At 40.6% G+C, this 23,150-nt stretch overlaps 1 protein-coding gene across 1 annotated transcript in view; it reads left to right on the forward strand.

Annotated features, from left to right (window-relative positions):
• LOC140462774 (cadherin-like protein 26) overlaps positions 1 to 23,150 on the forward strand; it is a 96,682-nt gene that overhangs the window by 48,496 nt on the left and 25,036 nt on the right. Inside the window, exons 10-14 of the mRNA XM_072556043.1 lie at positions 4,930 to 5,072; positions 13,272 to 13,505; positions 14,627 to 14,848; positions 15,567 to 15,688; positions 19,721 to 19,840. Coding sequence (XP_072412144.1) covers positions 4,930 to 5,072; positions 13,272 to 13,505; positions 14,627 to 14,848; positions 15,567 to 15,688; positions 19,721 to 19,840 — 841 coding nt within the window. The remainder of the gene's footprint in view (positions 1 to 4,929; positions 5,073 to 13,271; positions 13,506 to 14,626; positions 14,849 to 15,566; positions 15,689 to 19,720; positions 19,841 to 23,150) is intronic.

The following is a 23,150-nucleotide window of genomic DNA, read 5'->3' on the forward strand; positions in this document are numbered from 1 at the left end:
GGCCTGATCGAGGTGTACAAAATAATGAGTGGAATAGATAAAGTCAATAGCCAGAGACTTTTCCCCAGGGCAGGATTGACTGGTTCAAGGAGTCATAGTTTGAAGATATTAGGAGGAAGGTATAAAGGAGACGTCAGAGGTATGCTCTTTACACAGAAAATTCTGAATGCATGGAATGTGTTGCAAGCTGTGGTGGTGGAAGCAGTGTTATTGGGAACATATTTAAGCGACTGCTGGACATGCACATGGATAGCGGTGAGTTGAGGGGTGAGTAGGTTAAATTACTATATTTTACATTAGGATTAAACCTCAGCCTGACATCGTGGGCCAAAGGGACTGTTCTGTGCTGTACTTTTCTATGTTCCATGTTCTATATTTATATCTTGTTATATCCTTTTGCAAGCATCAGCACTAGCAGCAACTCTACCAATCATCTGCAAACTTCTGAATCAGAAGTTATTAATTAATGAGTTGACTGAGTTTTCCCACTGTCCTTCACCACACCCAAAATGTCAGGCCATTGCCACTTCTTTTTTCTATACCATAAACCCCATGCTCTGTGCTCCCCTGTATCCCTCTTCTGCTCCTCCATGCTTCACCCTACTTCACACCTCCTCTCTTTACCACTGACCCACTCTAGTCAGTCCTGAGCCTCAATGCAAACTGCCACTCATCTACTTCTCTCTTTTGTAAGATGGAGTTAAACACGAAATCTGTTGACCAGACATACAAGCATACAAAATTGACTGGTAAATGCCATCTTCAAACTAACATGAACCAGGGACTACAAATCATTGTCCAAGAATGATTTTCCAAGCTGTGGCCTCAAGCCTAAAGGAACATCATAGGGTAGTTTGATAATGGCTCACTGAGAGAACGCTAATCAGTCTTGAGAAGGTTCACTAGGCTGTGACTGAGTCTGGAGAGACTGTCACATCAGGACAGGTTGAGTAGGTTGGCTCCATATTCCACCTTGTTGGAACATTCAGGACTCTTAGCACACTTTGTTGGGTGGATGTGGGAAGACTGTTTTCCCTATGTGGGAGAGTCTAGGACCAGAGGACATTATCTCAGAATGAGGTCTTGCCCATTTAAAACAGAGATGAATAGGAATTTCTTCTTTCAGAGGGTTGTGAACTTGTTGAATTCTCTCCTGCAGAGGTTTGGTGATGCTGGACCGTTACACATATTCAGGTCTTAGACAGATTTTTAATCAGTAAGGGAATCAAAGATTTTGAGGAAAAAGGAGGAAAATGGAATTGAGGGTTAGCAGATATACCATGGTCTCCTTGAATGACAGAGCAAACTTGCTGGGCTGAGTGGCCAATGAGTGGCTTCCCAATATGGTATTAAAACATTGATTGTGCAATCGATTGGACAATTTTACAGACTCCAAGCTCCTTATAGAGGCACGACATTGACCTGCTTGATTGCACATTGTGTGAAGACCTCATATGAGACTTCATTGTGATGGATGTGAGAGCTGAGGAGTTCCTTCAATGGAATTGAATTATTTTTCTCAGTTTCCTCACAGTTCAACAGATTATCTGGTTACGGGTCAAACGTGGAGCCAGCCATGACTAGATGTTTGAATGTCACAGTTCAAGATCCCCAATGGTTCAGACTTTCTGTAGTTAAGGAGTCAGCAGCTTGTAATCAGTAACAAACACGTGGTAATTGAAAATTCTTTCATCCCTGGGATATCTGAAGAGGCTGCTTTTCCCTCATGTTGATGTTACTGAATCAGACCCAACATCAAAAATTATATGATGGTACACACTTTAACAGCATAGTGAACATATATTTACAAACGTGAAAGATTATCTACAAGGTTATGTCACCCATGATATATATGTGCCCTCTTTAAGTTTACTATTTTCTCTGTCTCCGACAGTCCTGACTTCTGCAGCAGCGGTGGAGGGAGCCTACTGTGCGGTTGGTCCTATTTGCCTGGAAGGCTTTAGTGGTTATTTTTGGTGTCTTTTGATCTAGAGAGCCTAGTCCTGCACAAGCATAGGCACACCCCCTCCTTGCGTGGGACTTCAAGCACACTTCAGAATCAAAAGCAGAGGTGTGATGGAGAGACTGCGCTACTCTGCAGTGTCCTGAGAAGAAGCTTCAGGTGACCTGTATTTAGTTGCTTCTGCTTCTGGTTCCTGCTGACACCACTGTAACCCCCAGACAGGAAAGGGCACTCGGAGTGAGGTTGACATTTCTCATCTTGTCTCACCTTGCCATTGATGTTGTGCATGTGTAGCTAGAAATTAGAGTGCAGTCCTACAACTGTGCAGGCATGGAATGTGTTGGATTTAGATCTCCAAAGTGGTCATCAGCATGTCCACAGAGTAGGCCAGATGTACACATTCTAGAGAAATCATAATATTGGTAATGCTGGTGAACCCCACCATTCTTCAATCCAAATTACTGAGTGTCTCTGACAAACCGGCCTACTGTTCCTGTGCTTCTCAGTGCACTTTCATGAAGTCATTAATGGAAGAGCAATACAATGTAGCTTACTGATTCACCTTTGCCAGTTTTGGATCTCTTGGCCTAATTATGGACAAATCTTTCCTGCATTGAGACAAGGAGAGGGATGGCATATGATGGAAGACCAGTTAGTGGGGATGCATGAGCAAGAGAGATAGTAATGTGTCTCCAGTGAGTGAACTGGAAGGAACGGGTAAGTAGTTTGAGAACTTGAGGTAGGTGAGAGCCATTGAGTGGAGATGCAATAGTGAATTGCAGTCTGAGTTTTGGCAAGCTGAGTGGGCAGTGGCAGAGTGAGTGGGTTCTGGCCCTGTGAGTGTGAGGTAGGGAGGATGGTGTCACTTATCCTTGCAGAGCCCAAGTGATTGTTAACTTTCTTGCTACACTGGTAGTCATTCTGCTTCACCTGTATCACAATGCTGAACTGGGTTGCTGTCTGTGACCAGGCTGGCTGGTCCAACTCATACGAAGTTTATTTGACAAAGCACGTTAACAAAAAATGGAAAATTCCTGCCAGTCTTGACAAAGGAAGATTGGTAGTAGTGAACAACTTCAAATAACCCTTAACTTGTGTCACGTACTTGTAGAGTTGGCAGCTATCATAATACATCAGGAGTGGCAAATAGGCCAACTACTACGCCAATGCAATTTACTTCCTAATTCATTTCCACCAAACATTATCTATCATGTTCCTAAATAGTAATAACACTTTTCACCTTGAAACAATTGATTGAAAAAGGAGTTAGCTCAACAAAAATAAGCAACTTTGCATTTTGTTCATGGGATGAGAATGTTGCTGTCTAATCCAGCGTTTATTGCTCATTTTAAATTGCCCTGGAGAAGTCGGTGGTAAACTGCCTGCTCGAACTGCTGGAGTCTTCGTGGTGTTGGGATGTGCTGCTAAGAAAGGAGTTCCAGTTTAGTGCTATGTTTATGCTGCTGAGCTAACAACCCAGAGCTTGCAAATTCAAATCCCAGTAAATCGAAAAACTAAATGCAATAACTATGATAATGTAAGGAACTAGCTTCAGGAAAAATAATCATAAGATATCATGGATTGGCGTATATTTCATTCTCACATTGAGATGCTGCTAGGACAGACTAGTGATAGATCCACCCAGCAGTTTAGGCAGCATCCAAGGAGCTTCGAAATCGACATTTCGGGCAAAAGCCCTTCATCAGGATGAAGGGCTTTTGCCTGAAACGTCGATTTCGAAGCTCCTTGGATGCTGCCTGAACTGCTGTGCTCTTCCAGCACCACTAATCCAGAATCTGGTTTCCAGCATCTGCAGTCATTGTTTTTACCTCAGAGATCTACCCAGTCAAAGCTGAATAGACCATTAACAAGAGTAGGACTGTATATCACTACAATTTTTTTCATTATGTCTAAATATACTTTGCCTATTGAATAATAGATCGATTCTGGTTCTATGCAGGGAGTAGAAGGACTTGTCACGAACCAACACACTGATGTTGAAAAAGAGGGAAACATATATGTTGAACACTGATATCTCAGACAGTGTTTTTGAGATTGTAACCAGTGTAAAGCAGTTTATTTCTCATGATATAATTGATTTTTTTCTCAATCCCCTTAAACCTGAGTCCGATGGAAGTAGTTCCTCTTCATTTACGAATTTGAATAATTGACCGCCTAGCCAATTTAATTCACCTCTGGTGACGTCAAGAAGTGGATGATTGTATAGAGGACTATGACTTTGACAACATTACTGCAGTAGTGTTGTAGATCTATTCCTCGCCTAGTCAAACTACAGATATGTTTCAGGGCATTAGCATCTACCTGACCATGTCCAAAATGGCCCAAGGTATTCTGTTTGCCAAAATGAAAGGGTTAATCTGTTCCAGCCAAGTACTATCTAGTTTGTTTTATTCAGTAACAGATATAGGCATTACCTACTAGGCCAGCATTTATTACCCATCCCTGATAGTCCAGAGGATAATTAAGAATCAACCACATTACTGTGGGTCAGGAGTTACAGAGAGGTCAGACCAGATAACGATGACAGATTACCTTCCCTAAAGAACACAAGTGAACCTGATGGGTTTTAGATCATCTTTATCTTGTCTTTAGAGTTACCTTGATTTTGAAAATATGGTAAAGTAATTAGAAAGGAGACTTTCCATTCTTCCACAAAGTCGTTGAAAGAATTTATCAATAACTCACCAATCAACTGTAATCCCTGACCATGGGACAACTATAATCATCATCAATATCCTGTGGGAGATGAAATAAAATAAAGTAAAATAAATATTAGATAAATTTTAAAAAATACTCCAGATAGTTTGATTCTGATCCCTTGGGCTAGTTTGTGACGTCAAATAGTTTCAATTTCTCTAACTGTAACACATAAAAAAAAATGAAATTTGTTAGCAATTAATGTTTCATGTTCTTGATTAAACCCTTATGTGTCTTTTCTGTGAAAGATATGTTCGAGGATCTGACCCAGCTGAATGGTTTACAGTAGATGCTGACACTGGTGTTGTCTCAACAGTAAAAACATTGGATCGTGAATCACCTTACGTGAATAACAGTTTCTATACATTGCTTGTTTATGCAGTTGAGGATGGTAAGTTGTCTTCTGAAAATATCAGTTTACAGATTGCATACTTAAATGGGTAAGTTAAGTGCCACATACTTCATTCTGCTGCCTCACACTCAGGAGAAAGTGAGGACTGCAGATGCTAGAGACCAGAGTCGAGATTGTGGTGCTAGAAAAGCACAGCCAGTCAGGCAGCATCCAAGGAGCAAGAGAATCAACCTTTCGAGCATAAGCTTCCTGATGAAGAGCTTGAAACATCGATTCTCATGCTCCTTGGATGCTTCCTCACCAGCTGTGCTTTTCCAGCACCACACACTCAACTCTGCCTCACACTAATTCTAACCCTACTACTGCATCCACCTACCACGAAAGGCCATGATCTACCACTCTCTCAACTATGTACCACATCTTCCCTTACTCACGCTTTCATCCCCCACCTCCCATCGTAAACCTTGAATGGACTTAGTACTGCCCACTCACTTGTCTGGGAACTTTGGGGGGCACAAGCTGGTGAGCATTTCACTGATCCACATCTAGCTGAGGAAGAAGCACACAGGTTGTTGACATTTGGAGGACTGAAGGAGACCAGGCATCTCTCAGTGCCAGGTAGGAGATGACCCTGTGATGTCAGTAATTAGGGATTTTGTCCAACTGGGCAGGGAGCAACAAGAGGTATTGTAGGACAGAACATCTGTCATAGCCGAGACGCTGCAGGAGTGCCGGTTCTTCATGAGGACCCAGCTACCTCAAGCATGTGATTGCCATCTTCCTCCATGGACAGATTGGCAAATTCCATGGAAAGCCATGTCCAGCACCCTGAAGATTTGTTGGGATGTGCATGAACCTTCACTCCATTACCTCAGGCATTCGACCTCATGACCAGAGGCTAGTGACAGGGAACGCTAACCTCATAACGGGGAGCCTGGAACCTGGTGCTTACGTCAGGTGTCTCTTTCTCATAAGGAGATAGGATGGTGCCCCAGTCACTCAAAGAACCACACTCAGGCCTCTCAAAGGTTTCTTCTCAGGACATTACAGAGCTGGTTGTCCTTCAACCTTGATATCGCCTGCTCCCCTCCCAAAGTTTAAGCTGAGAATGGTCCACTTGCTACTCATTAGTAACTCTCAGTATGCCTGGGCTGTCCAGGCACAAAAGCTCCTGGCATTCCTCAGTGAAACTTTTAAGGTCAATAGGCTACCCCACTCCAGCAGTGGAATGTGGGAGAACGGTGAGACTTTGTGGGAGGGAGAGAAGAAAATCCTTTTTTGAGAGCATAGTGATGGTACGGATGAGAGAGTACTGGATATAAAGTCAAACTCTTGGATAAAAGTTAAAGGTTTTGCAGTAGATCCATTTGATTATGTTTCTGAATGTAACTGCCAGCATGATCTCTAACCTCATATCCATACAGGGTGCACCATGAATCAACTCTGCTGCAACATGTTAAAGGAAGATGAAAATGATATATATGGGGCAAAGGTTGCCATCATCACTCTTGGTTGAACATTTCTGTTTTTTTCCCAGGACTCTGTATGCAAAAGTATTGGTGCTGAATAAAATGGTCAGCAATATGTTGCAAGGGGGGTATACAGCACACTGGGAGGTACTAAATTCGAATTACCAGAGATTAGGGATCCGACTGGTCTGTGTGTAATTTTACTGCTCTTGAAAGACTCCCTCTCCCTATCTCTCTCTCTCTCCCTATCTCTCTCTCCCTATCTCTCTCTCTCTCCCTATCTCCCTCTCTCTCTCTCCCTATCTCTCTCTCTCTCTCTATATCCCTCTCTCTCTCTCTCCCTATCTCCCTCTCTCCCTGTCTCCCTATCTCTCCCTATCTCTCTCTCCTATCTCTCCCCCCTATCTCTCTCTCTCTCTCCCCCTATCTCTCTCTCTCCCCCATCTCTCTCTCTCTCTCTCTCTCTCTCTCTCCCCATCTCTCCATTTCTCCCTCTCTCTCCCCCTCTCTCCCCCTCTCTCCCCCTCTCTCCCCCTCTCTCCCCCTCTCTCCCCCTCTCTCCCCCTCTATCCCCCTCTATCCCCCTCTATCCCCCTCTATCCCCCTCTATCCCCCTCTATCCCCCTCTATCCCCCTCTATCCCCCTCTATCCCCCTCTATCCCCCTCTATCCCCCTCTATCCCCCTCTATCCCCCTCTATCCCCCTCTATCCCCCTCTATCCCCCTCTATCCCCCTCTATCCCCCTCTATCCCCCTCTATCCCTCTCTATCCCTCTCTATCCCCCTCTATCCCTCTCTATCCCTCTCTATCCCTCTCTATCTCTCCCTGTCTCCCTCTCTATCTCTCCCTGTCTCCATCTCTAGCTCTCCCTGTCTCCAACTCTATCTCTCCCTGTCTCTATCTCCCTAACTCTCTCTCTCTCCCCGTCCCTCCCTGGATAAACCTGATGCACTGAGTGAGCTAACTGAACAAGCCTGGATGAGAAGTGCCCAGACTATTGACCGGTGGCTGTACATCTCCCTGACTGCATTCGCCCTAGCCTCAGACTTGCCACTTATGGAGCCACCAGACTGAGCTTGAAAACCTTCTGGATTACTGATGTATAGACCCTCTGATTGGGAATACCCTGACCAGATGCCTGACTGTGGCCAATTCCTTTGACTGGGATCAGAAGCTATGCTTGACTTCATGCGCCAGGGCTCATGACTGATGGATGTCTCCATGGATTTCTTGTTTTTGACTTTGTTTGTTGGATGTTAGCGTTAATGAATAGGCAGAAATTTATTCCCCATCTTTAATTGACCGGAGGGTAGTTAAGTGTCAACCATATTGGCTGTTGAATTGTTGTGTTAATAATAACAACATGGCTGAGTCAACCATAACTTATAGAAGACTTTTATAAGGTTCCAAGTAAGAGATTAGCATTAAAAATTAAAGCACACAGGATTGAAAGTACACATAGGATTGGAGTTAATATACTGATATAGATAAAGAACTGGTTAGCAGATAGGAAACAAAGAGATTAGAAATAACAAGTATTTTTCTGAATGACAGGCAGTGAGGGGTATCATAGGGATGAGTGCTTGGACCCCAGCTCCTCGTAGTCTATATATTAATGATTTAGAGGAGGAAACTAAATTTAATATCTCAAAGTTTAAAGATGTCACAAAGCTGGGTATATGGGTGAGCTGTGAGAAGGGCACAAAGACACTTTGTAATTGACAAGTTGAGTGTGTGGGAAGATGCACAGCAAACTAAATATAGGGTGGATAAATGTGACGTTGTCCACTTTGGTAGCAAAAGCAGGAAGGGCAGATTATTATGTGAATGATGGTAGATTAGGAAAAGGGGGAGGTGCAGTGAGATCTGGGTGTCCTTGTAATCAGTCATTGAAAGTATGTATGCAGGTGAAGAAGGCAAATGTATGTTGGCCTTAATAGCGAATGGATTTGAGTACAAGTGCTGAAATATGTTGCTGAAATTGTACAAGGCTGTGGTGAAAAAGGACCTGGAGTATTGTGTACAGTTTTCATACAATCCCTACAGTGTGGAAACAGGCCATTTAACCCATCGCGTCCACACCAACTCTCTGAAGAGCATCTCACCTAGAGTCACAGTCCTTATCCTGTCCTTATAATCTTACATTACTAATGGCTAACCCACTTAGTCTGTACATCCCTGGACACGTATGGACAATTTAGCATGGCCAATCCATCTGACCTGCACATCTTTGGACTGTGGGAGGGAACAAGAGCACCCGGAGGAAATCTGCCCGAATACATGGAGAATGTACAATCTCTATACAGCAGTCCCGCCTCAGGCGACTGACTGTGTGGAGTTTGCACGTTCTCCCCGTGTCTGCATGGGTTTCCTCCGGGTGCTCCGGTTTCCTCCCACAGTCCAAAAGATGTGCAGGTCAGGTGAATTGGCCATGCTAAATTGCCCCTAGTGTTAGGTAAGGGGTAGATGTAGATGTAGGGGTATGGGTGGGTTACGCTTCGGCGGGGCGGTGTGGACTTGTTGGGCCGAAGGGCCTGTTTCCACACTGTAAGTAATCTAATCTAATCAGTCACCCAAGGGTGGAGTTAAACCCAGGTCCCTGGTGCTGTGAGGCAGCAGTACTAACCACTGAGCCACCATATTGCCTGTTTTGGTATCCTTATCTGTTCTAAGTATGGAGGGAGAGAAACAAAGGTTAACCAAACTGATTCCTGAAATGGCAGGATTGATGTATGAAGAGTGACTGTTGAGAGTGTGAACCTGGAAAACATAGCAGGTCAGGCAACATCCAGGGAGCAGGAGAATCAACATTTTGGGAATCAGCCCTTCATCAGGAATTGAAGAGCGACTGGATGGTTATGATCTTTTACACTGAACTTCATCAGAATGAGGATGATCTCCTAGAAACCTACAAAACTCTAACATGACTCGACAGGGTAATCACTGAGAAGATAGTCCTGATGACTGTGGAGTCCAGAACCAGGGGTCACACTATAAGACCCCTAGTTGTCCATTTAGGACTGGGATGAGGAGACATTTGTTCACCCATAGTGTGTTGTGCCTGTGGAATTTTCTGCCATAGAAAATGATTGAAGCAAAATCATTGAAGGTTTTCATGAAGATGTTAGATATAATTCTGAGTATGTAAGGGAAAGTGGAAAATGGAACAGGGTACTAGGTTGGATGATCAGCCTCGTCAGGTTAAATGGTCTATTCCTGCTCTTATTTTCGATACTACTATTACTATTATTCTAGTACTTCTACAGTCACATATAAGCGAGACCTGGTAAGGATGGCAGATTTCCTTCCCAAGGGACATTAATGAACTCAATGAGTTTTTACAATGATCTTAGAATGGCGACAATTAAGCTAGTTTTTTATTCTAAAATTTTATTGAAATGAAGTTTCACCATCTGCCATGTGGTATTTGAACCCATGCTCCCAAAACATTAGGGGATTCTGGATTACAAGAATGCCACCACCTACCAAAAACTGCACTTTGTTGAGGATGACTCACCAGAGACTCTGAGACATGGATGTTCGCCTGTGGCACATATAGTGTTTAGTATCTATGCTGTTGTCTTATGGTGCAGATGTGAGAGGGAAGCAGCAGATTGCGTAGCAGCTAGATGTTCATGTCCTTGACTGAGGACTGATGACCAACAAGGCTGGTGTGTGACTGCACTGAGGCAAGGTAGGAAGGTTGTGAACATTCAGATCGGCTGTAAGTGAGCGAGCAACCCTGAGCTGTAGCCTGATCCAACCCAAAAGCTGAGTCCCTATCCTATATCCTTGTGCAAAAAGTGCCCTAACAGCACTCTTTCAATGTTACTTGCCTTGTAATGCACATCTGTACTTCCTAAGTGTCCTGCAAGTGGTTAGGAGGAGTGCCATGAGGATACTGATGGGTTGGCAGTTTCAGATGCCAGTGGATGAGGGCTGTATGTGGCTATTGCCCAAGGATCATGCCCACAGATGCTGTTGCATGGTAACATCAGTGGTGAACTGAAGTTGTCGAAACCCGTTCTGATTTCCATGTCGAGGATTCCTGGCGTTTAGATTGCTCACAGCAGTGGTAGGTTCAGGATCTGTATACTGATAAAGGAAGATATCCAGTCAATAAGGTTGTTAATAAGCAATAAACAAGCAACACGCTATTACCTAATGAGAATCTGTCCTCAATGTCTGGAACTTGTTCAAAAGATGCAGTGGGTTGAACCTGACATCAAGCTAAACCATGCTGGATTTCTCACATGACTCTGCCACAATTCCTGCCATAATCCACCCAATTTCATACAAGGACAAAATGTGTGAAAGTGAGCTGTCAACCAGTGGGCTCTAGCAACCTACCCCTGAAAGTTGTGGGTGATTCATCATAGATTCATAGAAGTATATTGAGAGTTCATCAAAATGAAAAATGAGATACTGGAGGGAAGTACAGAGTCCATGCAAGATCATAAGTATGTCCATAGAGAGGAGACAGCAGTGCAGTGGGGATCCTGACATAGAAGCTTCTGATGAAAGGAATAGATAGCACTCATGCATGGACAGAAAGTAGCTTTGGCATGAGTAGAACTAACTGAGAGTTTGCTATGTGGATGTATTAGTGGAGCAAAACAGGGGCTGTCAGGACAGCCTTTATGATGCGGTGAGTGGCAAGTGAGACCATCCTTGAAGAGGCAGTTCACCCTCTGAGTCTGTAACAGCAGCAATGAAGAGCTGTCATTCTAACAATCAACGCAGTCCTTTTGTCCTGAGGATCGTGAAGGTATTCACTGAGGGGCAAGGAGGATACGAAGGCGATGCACTCATCATTGGATTGATCAGAAAAATACAACACCTTGAACAGGTCAGAGAATCAGTGTCATCAGAACCTGTATCAATGAATGCAATGAGTTGCTAATTTGTGCACATTTATGGGGGAGAACCCCAGGCCCTGCCACTTGAGAAGGCACAATCTACCAGTAGCTGGGAGATTGTCAAAAAGCTATTTTGTAACTGGGTCATTTCAAGCAGTGGTAGTGGACTTGAGTGGCACACTACAAGCAGCCTCTTATCATTGCATCAGGTAGGTGATGGATGCTTGGATGAGTTAACATTAGAACACATTGAGCTCCAGACTTAAAGAAGTGGCACAGGGAAAGTGAGCCTATGGAATTTAAGCCAGGTGAGTCTGACTTCCTTCTTACTATGTCCACTACCTGTATTTTGATGCTAATTTCATCACTGGACTACTAATTTGGCGCACCTTTGAAAACTATGTTGGACATCAGGCAGCAAATGTGTGAGTTTGGGATTCAAAATGGCTCTGGTCCTGAAATGAAACCCAGCTCACGCATCAATGGAAAAATATATGTAATAGAAGCATATTTTTTAATGGAATTGGCTGATATTGTATTTTGAGGATTGGAGATGTATTCTGTAAATAGTATTAGAAACTTGTTGTTCCTAATCAAAAATGTGTCATTTGGTTGGGAGAAGTAACCTTAAAGGGGGTCATGAAGAGACTAGCAGTGAAAAGTTTTATGTCATCTTGCCATCTCTTTAAATGCTGGTTTCGAAACTGCATGTTCTGTTTCATGTCTGAAATTGTTGAAAGCATTTTGTCTCTTTGGGGAATGAGGTACTGGTTGCATCCATTATGTTCTGCTCCAAAAGCTTGCATACCTTTTTTGGCAATAGATTTTTAATATATGTTTGTTGTTTTGTTAACTTGCTGATAAATGGGCTGGTGGTGAGATGAAAATAGTTCTGTGCAGTTGACCATTTTTTGCCTGTAATCATATTTTGAATTATGAAAGGCGTCTTAAGTAAACTGGTGATTTGCTACCAGCTGTTTTGCAGTAATTTGTTGCCCAGCTACCAATTCCATCTCACGTCCTGGCTATTATTTGAGATCAAACTAGACTGTTCACTATATTGCTGTCATATTCACACCAAGGTGACCTCCAACAAAATATTTGCTACATTACTATGATATGCCATCACATCTCAATGGCATCTCTCAATGTCATCACAGTCTAGGCTGAAATCTCCCAACAACATCATTCATTCCTTTGTTACTGGTAAATTTGACTATTCTATTGTTAGCTGGTTTCCCACATTCTATTCTCCAAAACCTTGAGACTACCTAAAACTCTGATGCCGTTGCCCTTACTTACATTTGCGTAGTATTCGTTTATCACTGCCGTACTCAGTGACCTACTTTGTCAAAGTGAAGTAATGCATTGATTTTAAAATTCTCATATTTATTGTCAAATGATTCACCTGTCTCTGTCATCTCTTTCAGCCCCACAACCTGCCTCTGCATCTAATGTTGGTTTCTTGAACATGCTTAGTTTTAGTTGCTCCAACATTAGTAGCTGTGCTTTCAGTTAATTTGACGCTTTGTGTGGAATTTCTTTGTTAAACATCTCTAACTATTTACTCCCTTTCCTCTTTAAGATACTTCCGAAAAGCTACAAGCTTGTGATCAGTTGACCTAGCATTTCCTTATTTGGCTCAATGTTATTATTTTTAATGCTTCTGCAGAATGCTTTGAAACTTTTGTAAGATTAAAGATGTTATATAAATGTAAACCTTTTTCTTTGTTGTTCTAATTATAAATGTTATGAGTAATTGTCTTTGAGGAACTTGGTTTTAGGATTTGCCAAGTGGATTAAAATTTCTTGGCCCAGTTAAATGCTAACAGAGTGACCACTCTCCAAAGACGTCTTTGAGTGATATCAGTTATTTTTTGTACTGACACGTGTCTTTTGTTCACTGCAGGTGAGAGTCCTACCACAGGAACTGGCACAATGTCTCTTTTTCTGATTGATATCAATGACAACCTGCCATATCTTGTCAATACACACCAAGAGATGTGTGATGATGGTGAAGTCTCATTTGTAACTGTTGCAGCACGGGATGATGACCTCGATCCCTACAGTGGTCCCTTCATATTTATGCTGTTGGACAATGAGCAGCATATAAAGAACAATTGGAAATTGCGCACAGCAACAGGTACATATTGTAAGAAAGTAGATGTAATATTGAAAGAAAACTGAAAATGTTGGTAGCATTCTGCGGGTCAGGCAGCATCTAATGGAGTCCTAGGCCTGATTGGGCAGAGAGCCTAACATAGGAAGAAAATGTGTGTTGTCAGCTGCTGGGGGTGGGCAGCAGGACATCCCCACACCTTATGGGTTTTATAGAAATGTATAAATTACATGGCCGCTGGAAGGGTTGCTGGACACTATAAAATTCCCTGAACATGGAAATGATTTGACCTAGCTCCTTGTTAATTTTCTGGATCTTCTACCATTCTAGCCCATCCCCTGGTGTTCAATATAATTCAGCCCATGGAGTCAAATGACGCAAAATAAGGCCACTCAGCTCATTGAGTACATGTTAAAATTCTGTAGAACAATTCAGTCATGACTTGTTCTTGCATCTGTGAGGAAAACCAACAAAATAATATTTCAAATTACCAGTATCTGAAATATTTTCAATTTTAGATGAGATCATTTTGATTTAATATCCAAGGAAATGTAGAACAGGTCCTGTGCAATAAGGCATTGTTACATCTTCTTCCAGTACTGATAATCTTTAAAGATAACCTGTCCAGCCAATGTGAGTTCAATAAATAAATACCAATAATGAGTCAGAAAGCAAGGCACAAGATGACATGTATAATCAGTATAGAACATTTTTATCACTTTTCAATACATTTTCAATAAAGTTATCTCAGTGGTTAGCAACGCTGCCTCACAGCGCCAGAGACCTGGGTTTGATTCCAGCCTCTGGTGACTATCTGTGTGGAGTTTGCCCATTCTCCCTGTGTCTGCATGGGTTTCCTCCGGACGCTCTGGTTTTCTCCCACAATCCAAAAATGTTCAGGTCAGGTGAATTGGCCATAGTGTTAGGTGCATTAGTCAGGGGTAAGTGTAGGGGAATTTGGCTGGGTGGGTTACTCTTCGGATGGTCGGTGTGGACTTGTTGGTCTGCAGGACCTGTTTCCACACTGTAAGGAATCTAATCTAATCTTTTCCTTGCAACTTGGAGATGTGAGTAATAACTGATGTGGAAAGTTATCACCTAGCCAGTGCGCTAATATTATTTTCATTTGATTTTTTTTGTGTCAGATCACAGTGCTCAGCTTGTGATGGAAAAGAAAATGCCTGTTGGAAACTACACTGTGCCTTTCAAAATCCAAGATAGACAGGGAATTGCCCAGAACTGTTTTTTGAATCTGCGCATATGCCATTGTCTAGATGGGAAAACATGCCCTGATCTAAAGCCTGCAACAGCTACTTTATATGGAGTTGCAATTGGAATGTTTTTTGTTGGATTATTATGTTTGTTCTGTAAGTATACATTGCCATACAAAGTTAGAATCTCATGTGGTAATAATTTACATACAGTAGAAAAAGGTTTGAGCTATTTTAAGGTTTTCAACCATTTGCAAATATCTGGATGTTTAATATCTTCAAATCTAACGTAGTGGAGTCAATTTACAAATATTTGCATATATGTTTCTACGGTGAAGTTATTACCTTTCTTTCATAACAAAATATTAGTGATATTTTAATGCCTATGATATTAGAATATTTCAATCACCATATGTTAAAAACCTTGTTTTGGAATCCCTATACAGCTTTGCCCTCCTTAGCTCTGTCAGCTTTTCCAGCCTCAGAGCTCTCTGAGATATCTGTGTTCATTTAATTCTGGCCACTTGAGCATTCCTGGTTTTAATTGCCATGCTGGTGGCTGTGTTGAGCTGCTGAAGCTCTACCTACTTGAATTTACTTTCTAATCTCTCTGTCACTCCACCATGTCTTCCTCCTATTAAAAAATACCTTTGACTGGGCATCATATTTGATTTGTAATGCTCCTGTGAAGAGAATTATGATATATTATTACAACAAAGCTGCTGTATGAATATAATGTGTCATCATACTATGTTATTCTATTGTTTAAAATATGAAAGGATGTCTAAAAATTTAACAATCAAATGAGATTGAGCCCTTTTTTTAAAATGGGGAATGATGAACTCATTTCATTCATTTCTTTTGAACTTTGCAGTGGGATTGTGTTTGCTAGTATTTTGTGAGTTTTCAAACAAGAAGGCTCAACATTCCTTACCTTCTAATGAGCCTATGTGGACTCTGATCAACTACAATGAAGAAGGAGGTAATGCAGAGATGGTAAGTAACTGAACTGAGCTCCAAAATTCCATAGTAACACAAATTTCCCCAATTACCCTTATTCTGCCAAATAGAAATGATAAGCCATTAAAAATGTTAATTAATAATTTTCACTTACTGGAACGTAATAATTAACTTTAAGATAATGAATAGTCCACACAGAGTGTTTGGTTTTATATAATATTTTGTTTCAAAGATTAAAAATGAACACATTGTTATTACGTATGCTAATAAGGTCTGAAAGGGTATATAATTTTCTCTTTTCTTCTCCTGAGGTTGGCTATAATGGAGTATTGTATTTTTAAAAGATGTGTATTTTTAATTCCATATGTTCTTGACAGTATGTAAAGCAAAATTTAAGAAATCTGCCAATCAGTTCTCTTAAATTAACAAAAATAAGGACTTAGTTTTATTATTAAAAACTTACATACACGTTATGGGAGGGGAGATGGAGTTGGGAAAATGTTTAAGTCCATAAGAGAACAACAATTCTATGCTTTGTCAATGAACTTGACATCCCAATTATGCTGTGGCTCATGCAAACTGGTTGTTTTTCCAGAGACAGTCATTTTTAACTGCGATCCATCCTTTTCCCAGAGTGATTATTATAATACTTGAGGTTTCTTTTACTTTTAACAGAGTGTATGTTCCCAAAGCAGGAACTAGGTTGCTACCATTAAAAATGACCACTGTGACTGAACAGTGAGTGCACAGTTACATCTTTGATCTCAGATTGACAATACTACTGTAAAAGCTATTGATGAACCTTCAAAAAGGTTCAAGCCAGAATTAGCTGTGAATGTACATTAACATCATTGTGTCTGAAAAGCTGGTGGACCTAAATGTCAATAATTCTTGACAAATTATGATAATCAGTGCAACTTAAAAAAATCTTCTGTGAGAAAATGAAGGATACTGAAGTGCTAGGATAGTTGGAGCAACCTTCCAAGGAGGAAAATGAGAACAATGAATGGGAGAAGTGTCACCTATAGCTGATTGAGTAGTTTAGCATCAGGCTCAATCAGCCAGGCAGGATTGAATTGACAATTGTTTCCAATAGAGCTGAGTGGTGGGAAGTCAACACTCAATGAGTGTAAATCTGTAGCTGCTAGAAAGGCAGGTAGTTCTTGTTCATTCCAAAGATACAAATGCAGTTTTTTTAGGCTTTTCTGTCCACTTCTGTTTTCCTGTGGTGTAATAAAGATTAATGCTAACAAATAACAACATCTGATGCTGCCACTCTCAATAATTACAATGGATGTCAGTGAAAGAACATCACTCTGTCAGACAGAGTTCTTCTGTTATGTGGCATTGAGAATGGGTCATCTCTGTACCCTGGTTCTTGAAGCTGCAACTAAACTAGCAGGCAATCAGACAGGTGATGATTTAAAATTAAAAATGTATGTACAAATATAATATTCGATTTATAACAAAATGTCACTTATGCTATCTCTATGCTTTTGTTTTCTTTGCCCACCTGTTATGTCTAGGTGTAGTCCTGGGGTTTGCAACTGTGACGGATGAAGCCTGTTAGTCTTGAAGCTTTGAGTAGATTGCCCAGGTGCATTTGAAGCTTGAGGGCTCAAACATGCAGCCTCACCCTCTTCAGTTGGATCTTCCATAAGCCATAGGAGTGATGATCATAGGCAGAGTGAAGTAGTGGGGCCCAAAACCTCTTGAGTATCCTGAGACAGAGTTTCTTGGGGCATGTATATGATTTGTCCTCTGTCTGTGTGCTTACTGGCATAGCACTCTCTCCTTAAGAGAAAAGAGCACTTGGAATGAGATTAAGGTCCCTCTTCTCTCTCTGTCACTTTGCCATTGAACTGAACACCAACGTCCTAGAGAAATGGAGTCAGGTCTGAATGCTTCTCCAGCAGCCAATGGGCATTCTGCTGGATGTGGGTCACCATGGCAAGCACCAACCTGTCCATGGAGCAGCCAGACGCATACATTGCTAAAACTAGCATGGTGCTGATTCTGATGATATCATCCTCCAAACTTTGATCTCTGCCTGTCTTTGCAGCCTCGTCTGTCTGAACATCATGACAAAGTGGTTAATGGCTGAAACCATGGAGTTCTCTCATGCCTGGTCTCTGCAGTCCTCTGAGTACTGACAACTTGGCATTCCTTTCTCAGCCAGTTGTGGAGATGTGTCAGTGAGGTGGTGACGAGAATGTGCACTCCTGTGCCTAATAAAGAGAAAGTACCCACAGATTGAGGATCGGCGACAGCCTTGTCAGTGCTTCACCTGAAAGATCTTTTGCTTGTTCATCAGCACAGGAGCTGATGGTCTGAGGACCAGTGTTTTGCTGGAGAAGTCTATTTGGGTGCCTCTGGTGCTTATAGAAGACAAGAGATGGAGTGCGTTGGACATTAAAGGTAGATGCTTGAGCACGCCAAATGTGTGTTCATGGTAATGATGATAGCAGAGCAGCACAACATATCACTGTGATGGGTACTTGATTGTTAGAAAGTTGAAGTCTCAGTATCTCTGTATGTATGGTCTCCACCCTATCTCATCAGCTAAAGGTTCCCCTCCCTTTAGGGGCTAAGGAGAGAAATATCAGTCACTCTGTAATGTGACTCATAGGCTGTTTTGCCATTTTTGCCTACAATGAAATAAATTGGAGGGATTTCTTTCTATATTTGTTCATAGCTTACACTGTCCAGGCCAGCATTTCTTGTCCACCCATAATTGCCCTGAGGGCTATTAAAAGACAATCACATCACTATTGAGTCAAAGGTGGGCCAGTCCATGAATGGGTGGCAGATTTCCATTCCATAAGCTCATTAGTGAACAAGAAGGGTTTCTATGACAATTGACAATGGTTACATGGTCAACATTAGACTAGCTTTTAATTTTAGAGATTATTGACTTTACATTCAGCATTTGCTGTGGTAGAATTTGAATCCATGTTTCCAGAGCATTAGCCTGGGGTTCTGGATTACTTTTCCAGAGACATTACCCCAACACTGGCACAACTATTAGTATTAGTGCGATTGGAGAAGATGTGGTGAGGTGCCCTGAGAGAGTGAGTAGGTTTGTAGTGGGCAAGAGATCTTAGCATTCTGGAAAAGAGGTAGGTGAAAGTTATCAAAGGAAGATGCTGCTTGCAACAGTGAGAGTGACAGACCATGAGACGTAGGGGAAGGTGGTTGCAAAGTTAGATTGAGTGTGATTTAGCAGTGAGAGAAGTTCGTAACACACAAGTGTTACCTTTCTTATATCTTTATTATGGCAATGTTATGATTCCCTCCAGACATGAGCCCTGCACTGTTCCAGGTAGCTATTTATGGCCAGGCTGGCAGTGCCTGGTATTGTGGCATCCTTTGGAAGCCCTGAGGAAAGAGGACAGCTGTCATGCCTGTCACCCTAACCACCAGCACCTCCAGATTCTTGACAATGAAATGAAGTCCAACTTGACTCTGTCAACCATGCCATTTACAATTGCACAGCAAGACGCTAAAGACACTTCTGGGCTTGCAGCATTTGAAATGGTTCTCAGTTCAAGTTGAAATATAGCTCCTTTTGGTATGACTGCTGTAAGATCTATACAGTAGTGACCACTTCAGACTCCACTGAACTCAAGTTTGTACAAGAACAGCATTGTGGAAGTGTGATGCTTAATTAATTAGGTGCACAGTGGAGAAATCCATGAAAAAACCTGGGTTTCTGGAGGGAAATTGTCCATGAAACTCCAAAAAAAATTGACTCCGTGAAAATATTGGAAAATTCAGACTAGTTTTCTTAAAGCCAATTGGGTTTCCTTGTCTTGTTGAATTTGGCTAGCTTGCTAGTCATTTGTATTCAGCAGTCATTTTAGGGGCATTATCCAGGCTTGGTTAAAGCTCTTTTCTTCAACAAACATCAAAGGTATTCAACCAGTCAATGGAACTGATTAATAATTCAAATTCATCTTTGTGACTCAAGTCAATGGCAGTTCACTGAGTTCCATTATGTACTAATTTATGCAGGCTGTGCACTTACAGCTTACTTGAAATACATGTGCTTGTTATTTTCTATTACAGAAAAGTCCAATTGATAATTCAAATCAATTAGTTTCCACCGTTGCTGGTTTGGGGGCAAGAAGGATAATACCAGTCAAATCTAATATGCAAAGTAGTGCTCAGGTTGGATATAGAGAAAATGTAAGTACTTCCATTACAACTTAAGTTAAATATAGATTAATCCCTCATTTAGATACATTGTATCCTTAGAATTTTATTTTTATAATTTTATAATTTTATAAAATCAGGAAGAACAAGATATATCCTTTCTGTATCAAATTTAGGCAAGAGTTGTTTTGATTGTGATAGGAAACTTACAAATATATTTATAAATATTTCCTCTGACGTCCTGAAATAATGACAAACATATTCCAAATATTTGAAATACTTCAGAGTTGCAAAAAAAGTCTGCTTTTCTGTAAAGAAGACATTCAAAACTTACAACTTGGTGATAGTGGTGAAAAGTGGGTAGGGGTGACAAGATGGTTAGGTTCAGAAGAGGCAACCTTATAAATATTGGGATCTACAGAGTATTTGGCTGAACCATAACAGATTAAATTCAATACAAATGATGTAATTATACATTAGAAGGAACAATGTGGCACAGATTTAATAAACTGAATTTAAGAAAAATGTGATGGAAGATATCTGATTTATTTATGTTAATTTTCTTCAGAGTTTGGGTTTCAAATTAGTGACATATAGATGTTTGTCTATTTTTATCATGTGGTTTAAAAATTAGTTAGTTCAAAAGGCTTTGGGTTCAGTTTGGAGGCGACCTGATTGAAGTCAAATGTTATTATAATCTCTTCTACTAAAAAAAGGAAATTGTTCAGACCATTAATGTTTGCCTGGAAACGTGCATTGATTATTCAAAACTGAGAATCTCTAAGATTTCCACTCTGAGTATTGAAAGGAAAGACTTTGAAACTTATGGGACAGGAACTGAGAAGAAGCAATTCAGTCAAAGTACAGGGAAAGAAATTTTTTGGGGGTTTGAATTAATCATAAAATGATGATGTTGAGAAGTAGATGGGAATTATGTTTTGCAGTGTTTTGAAATCATTCAAACAGTTATGTTTAGATAGGTTATTTTGTTTTGTTTATTTCTTTTGTGTAGTAAACTTCTGTTTTGTTGTTAAAACCAAACATGTGGCCTTATGTGCCCATGTTTCAGTAAAAGTCTGCCAGCTAAATTAAAAATAAATGTGATCTATCAAGTCAGATTTCATTCTGAGCTATGTCTTGTCCTGCAGTAAAAGCTGGAATCATAATAAAAAGTTATAGGTTGAGAAGGGGGAATTTGTGTACACAAGATTGTCCTGTGCTGCATTGTAAACTTGTAGTCAAAGAATGAAAATCCCGAGTTGCAGTTTCCAAATTAGTAAAGTATGTCTTGATGTTATCAAGACAAAGCTGTATATAGTACTCTGGTAAGGAGAAGCCTTTAAGACCTAATTTATGTTGTTACTGAGGCACATGGGAGATATTCACGACTTGGACATATCATTAATGAGGACTAATTTCTGAGGAAATTTTAACTGGATGACAGTCCTTATAGAATGGTATCAGCCTTTCCCTGACAACATCAGTTTGAGGCCTGCGTTATTTTAGCACCCAGTCCAATTGTAGTCACTAACCACTTGCCTGATACAAGCAGATAAAGGCAATCTGTCAGCTGAAAGGCAAGTATAAAGGAAGGAGGATTACTGGAATATTTTAAGTTAATGGTGAAGGTGAATCAGAGACACTAGGACAGAAACTTTTCCAAATCAGTCCCTTTCGGAACCTGAAGGAGCACTCCTGGTTTCCTGACACCAGAAAGAACATTAGAAACTCATCTTTTTAGTCTCAATTCCCCAATGTTTTTTTCACTGATTTAAGGTGGTCATGATGGACATTCCACTCTGATCGCATTTAAAAGGACACATTTAAAACCAAAAGGTTTTTGATTTACACATATACAATGTTCCTGCCTCCACAAACAGTAATGTTCTGAAATGATAACTCTGTTTTCTCTCTGCAGATGCTGCCCAACCTGCTGAGTTGCTCAAGCAATTTCTGTTTTTGCTTATTTTAGTAACAATAAAATCCATGCAATATTCAATAATTGAATTGGTTCCCTTTAACTGACACTTTGCTTATAAATTCTCTTGGATGGGTAGAGTTGAAACTTCTCCCCAGCATCAGAGCACTATGTTATGCAAAAAGGTAGAACTATTTGGATTCATTAATTTTGAAGGAGAGTGAATGACAGATTCTAATTATCTGTTACAAAGTAGAATAGAAAAGGTTAAACACTTACATGTCAAGTAATGTATGTATAATAACTTGATATTTTCACAGTTGAGGATGATATAAAAATGCACTTCTTCATAGAAAGAGAGTTGATTTACATATATGATTTTCTGGTTAAGGTACCTTCAGGCAAAAACACTGGAGTTATATGAAAGAAAATTAAAAACTGTGCTAAAAGCATAGCAATTGCAATATTACAGAAAGTCCAAAAAGTCTACTTAGTTTAACTTTTTTATAATTGTGTTAGATAATGACCAGGATAGTGAGAGTTGCGAATTAATCATAGAAATCAATATGTATCAAAATATGAGGCAATGAAAACTCCCAAATATGAAAAACTTTGTGAACCACAGCTATGATTTCTCCCAAAGTCTGCTACAATTACCTAATGCTGCGTCTCAAATTACTTTTTAAAGTTTATTTATGAAATGAGCATGTCTCTGTTTAGGCCAGCATTTATTGCCCATCCCTAATTGCCCAGGAGGTAGTTAAGAGGCAACCACATTGCCGTGGGTCTGGAGTCACATGTAGGCCAGACCAGGTAAGGATGGCGGATTCCTTTTCTAATGAACGAGATGAGTTTTTGCAATAGTTATCATTCGACTCTTAATTCCAGATTTTTATTGTGTTCAATTTCCACCATCTGCCATGGCAGGATTCGAACTCGCTCCTTGGAACATTAATTAGATCAGTCCAGCCACATTACCACCAGGTCTATCTCATTTATTGTATCCCAAAATATTATGTAGAAGAAGGAAGAGCTAAGCCTCCTGTATTTATATTCTCCTTAGATACATTTGTAGTTATACTGTAATGGTCTACATTCTACTCTTTCTCCGTATAATTAGGTATATTGTAGTGGCAGATTGCAATAACAACCTGTGTTAACATATTGCATTCAACCATGTGAACCCAGGTTAACAAAGACAGATAATGAAAACTTCCACTATTACTTCCAAGCCTGCAAAACTATAGCAGCATGTTTTAAAGAAAGCTTCTATTTATTGCATCTAGTTAGTCCAAACCTTGCCAGTGTTTGACCATTTAATTATCTCTGCTCTATTCTTACAAATATATATTTAAATGCACAATGTGCTGAGGTCTTTTGATACATTGTTTTATGTTGATAAGCTTGTGGGATGTAGTAACTCCT

This window comes from Chiloscyllium punctatum, chromosome 37 (genome assembly GCF_047496795.1).
Source record: "Chiloscyllium punctatum isolate Juve2018m chromosome 37, sChiPun1.3, whole genome shotgun sequence".
Lineage (NCBI taxonomy): Eukaryota > Metazoa > Chordata > Chondrichthyes > Orectolobiformes > Hemiscylliidae > Chiloscyllium > Chiloscyllium punctatum.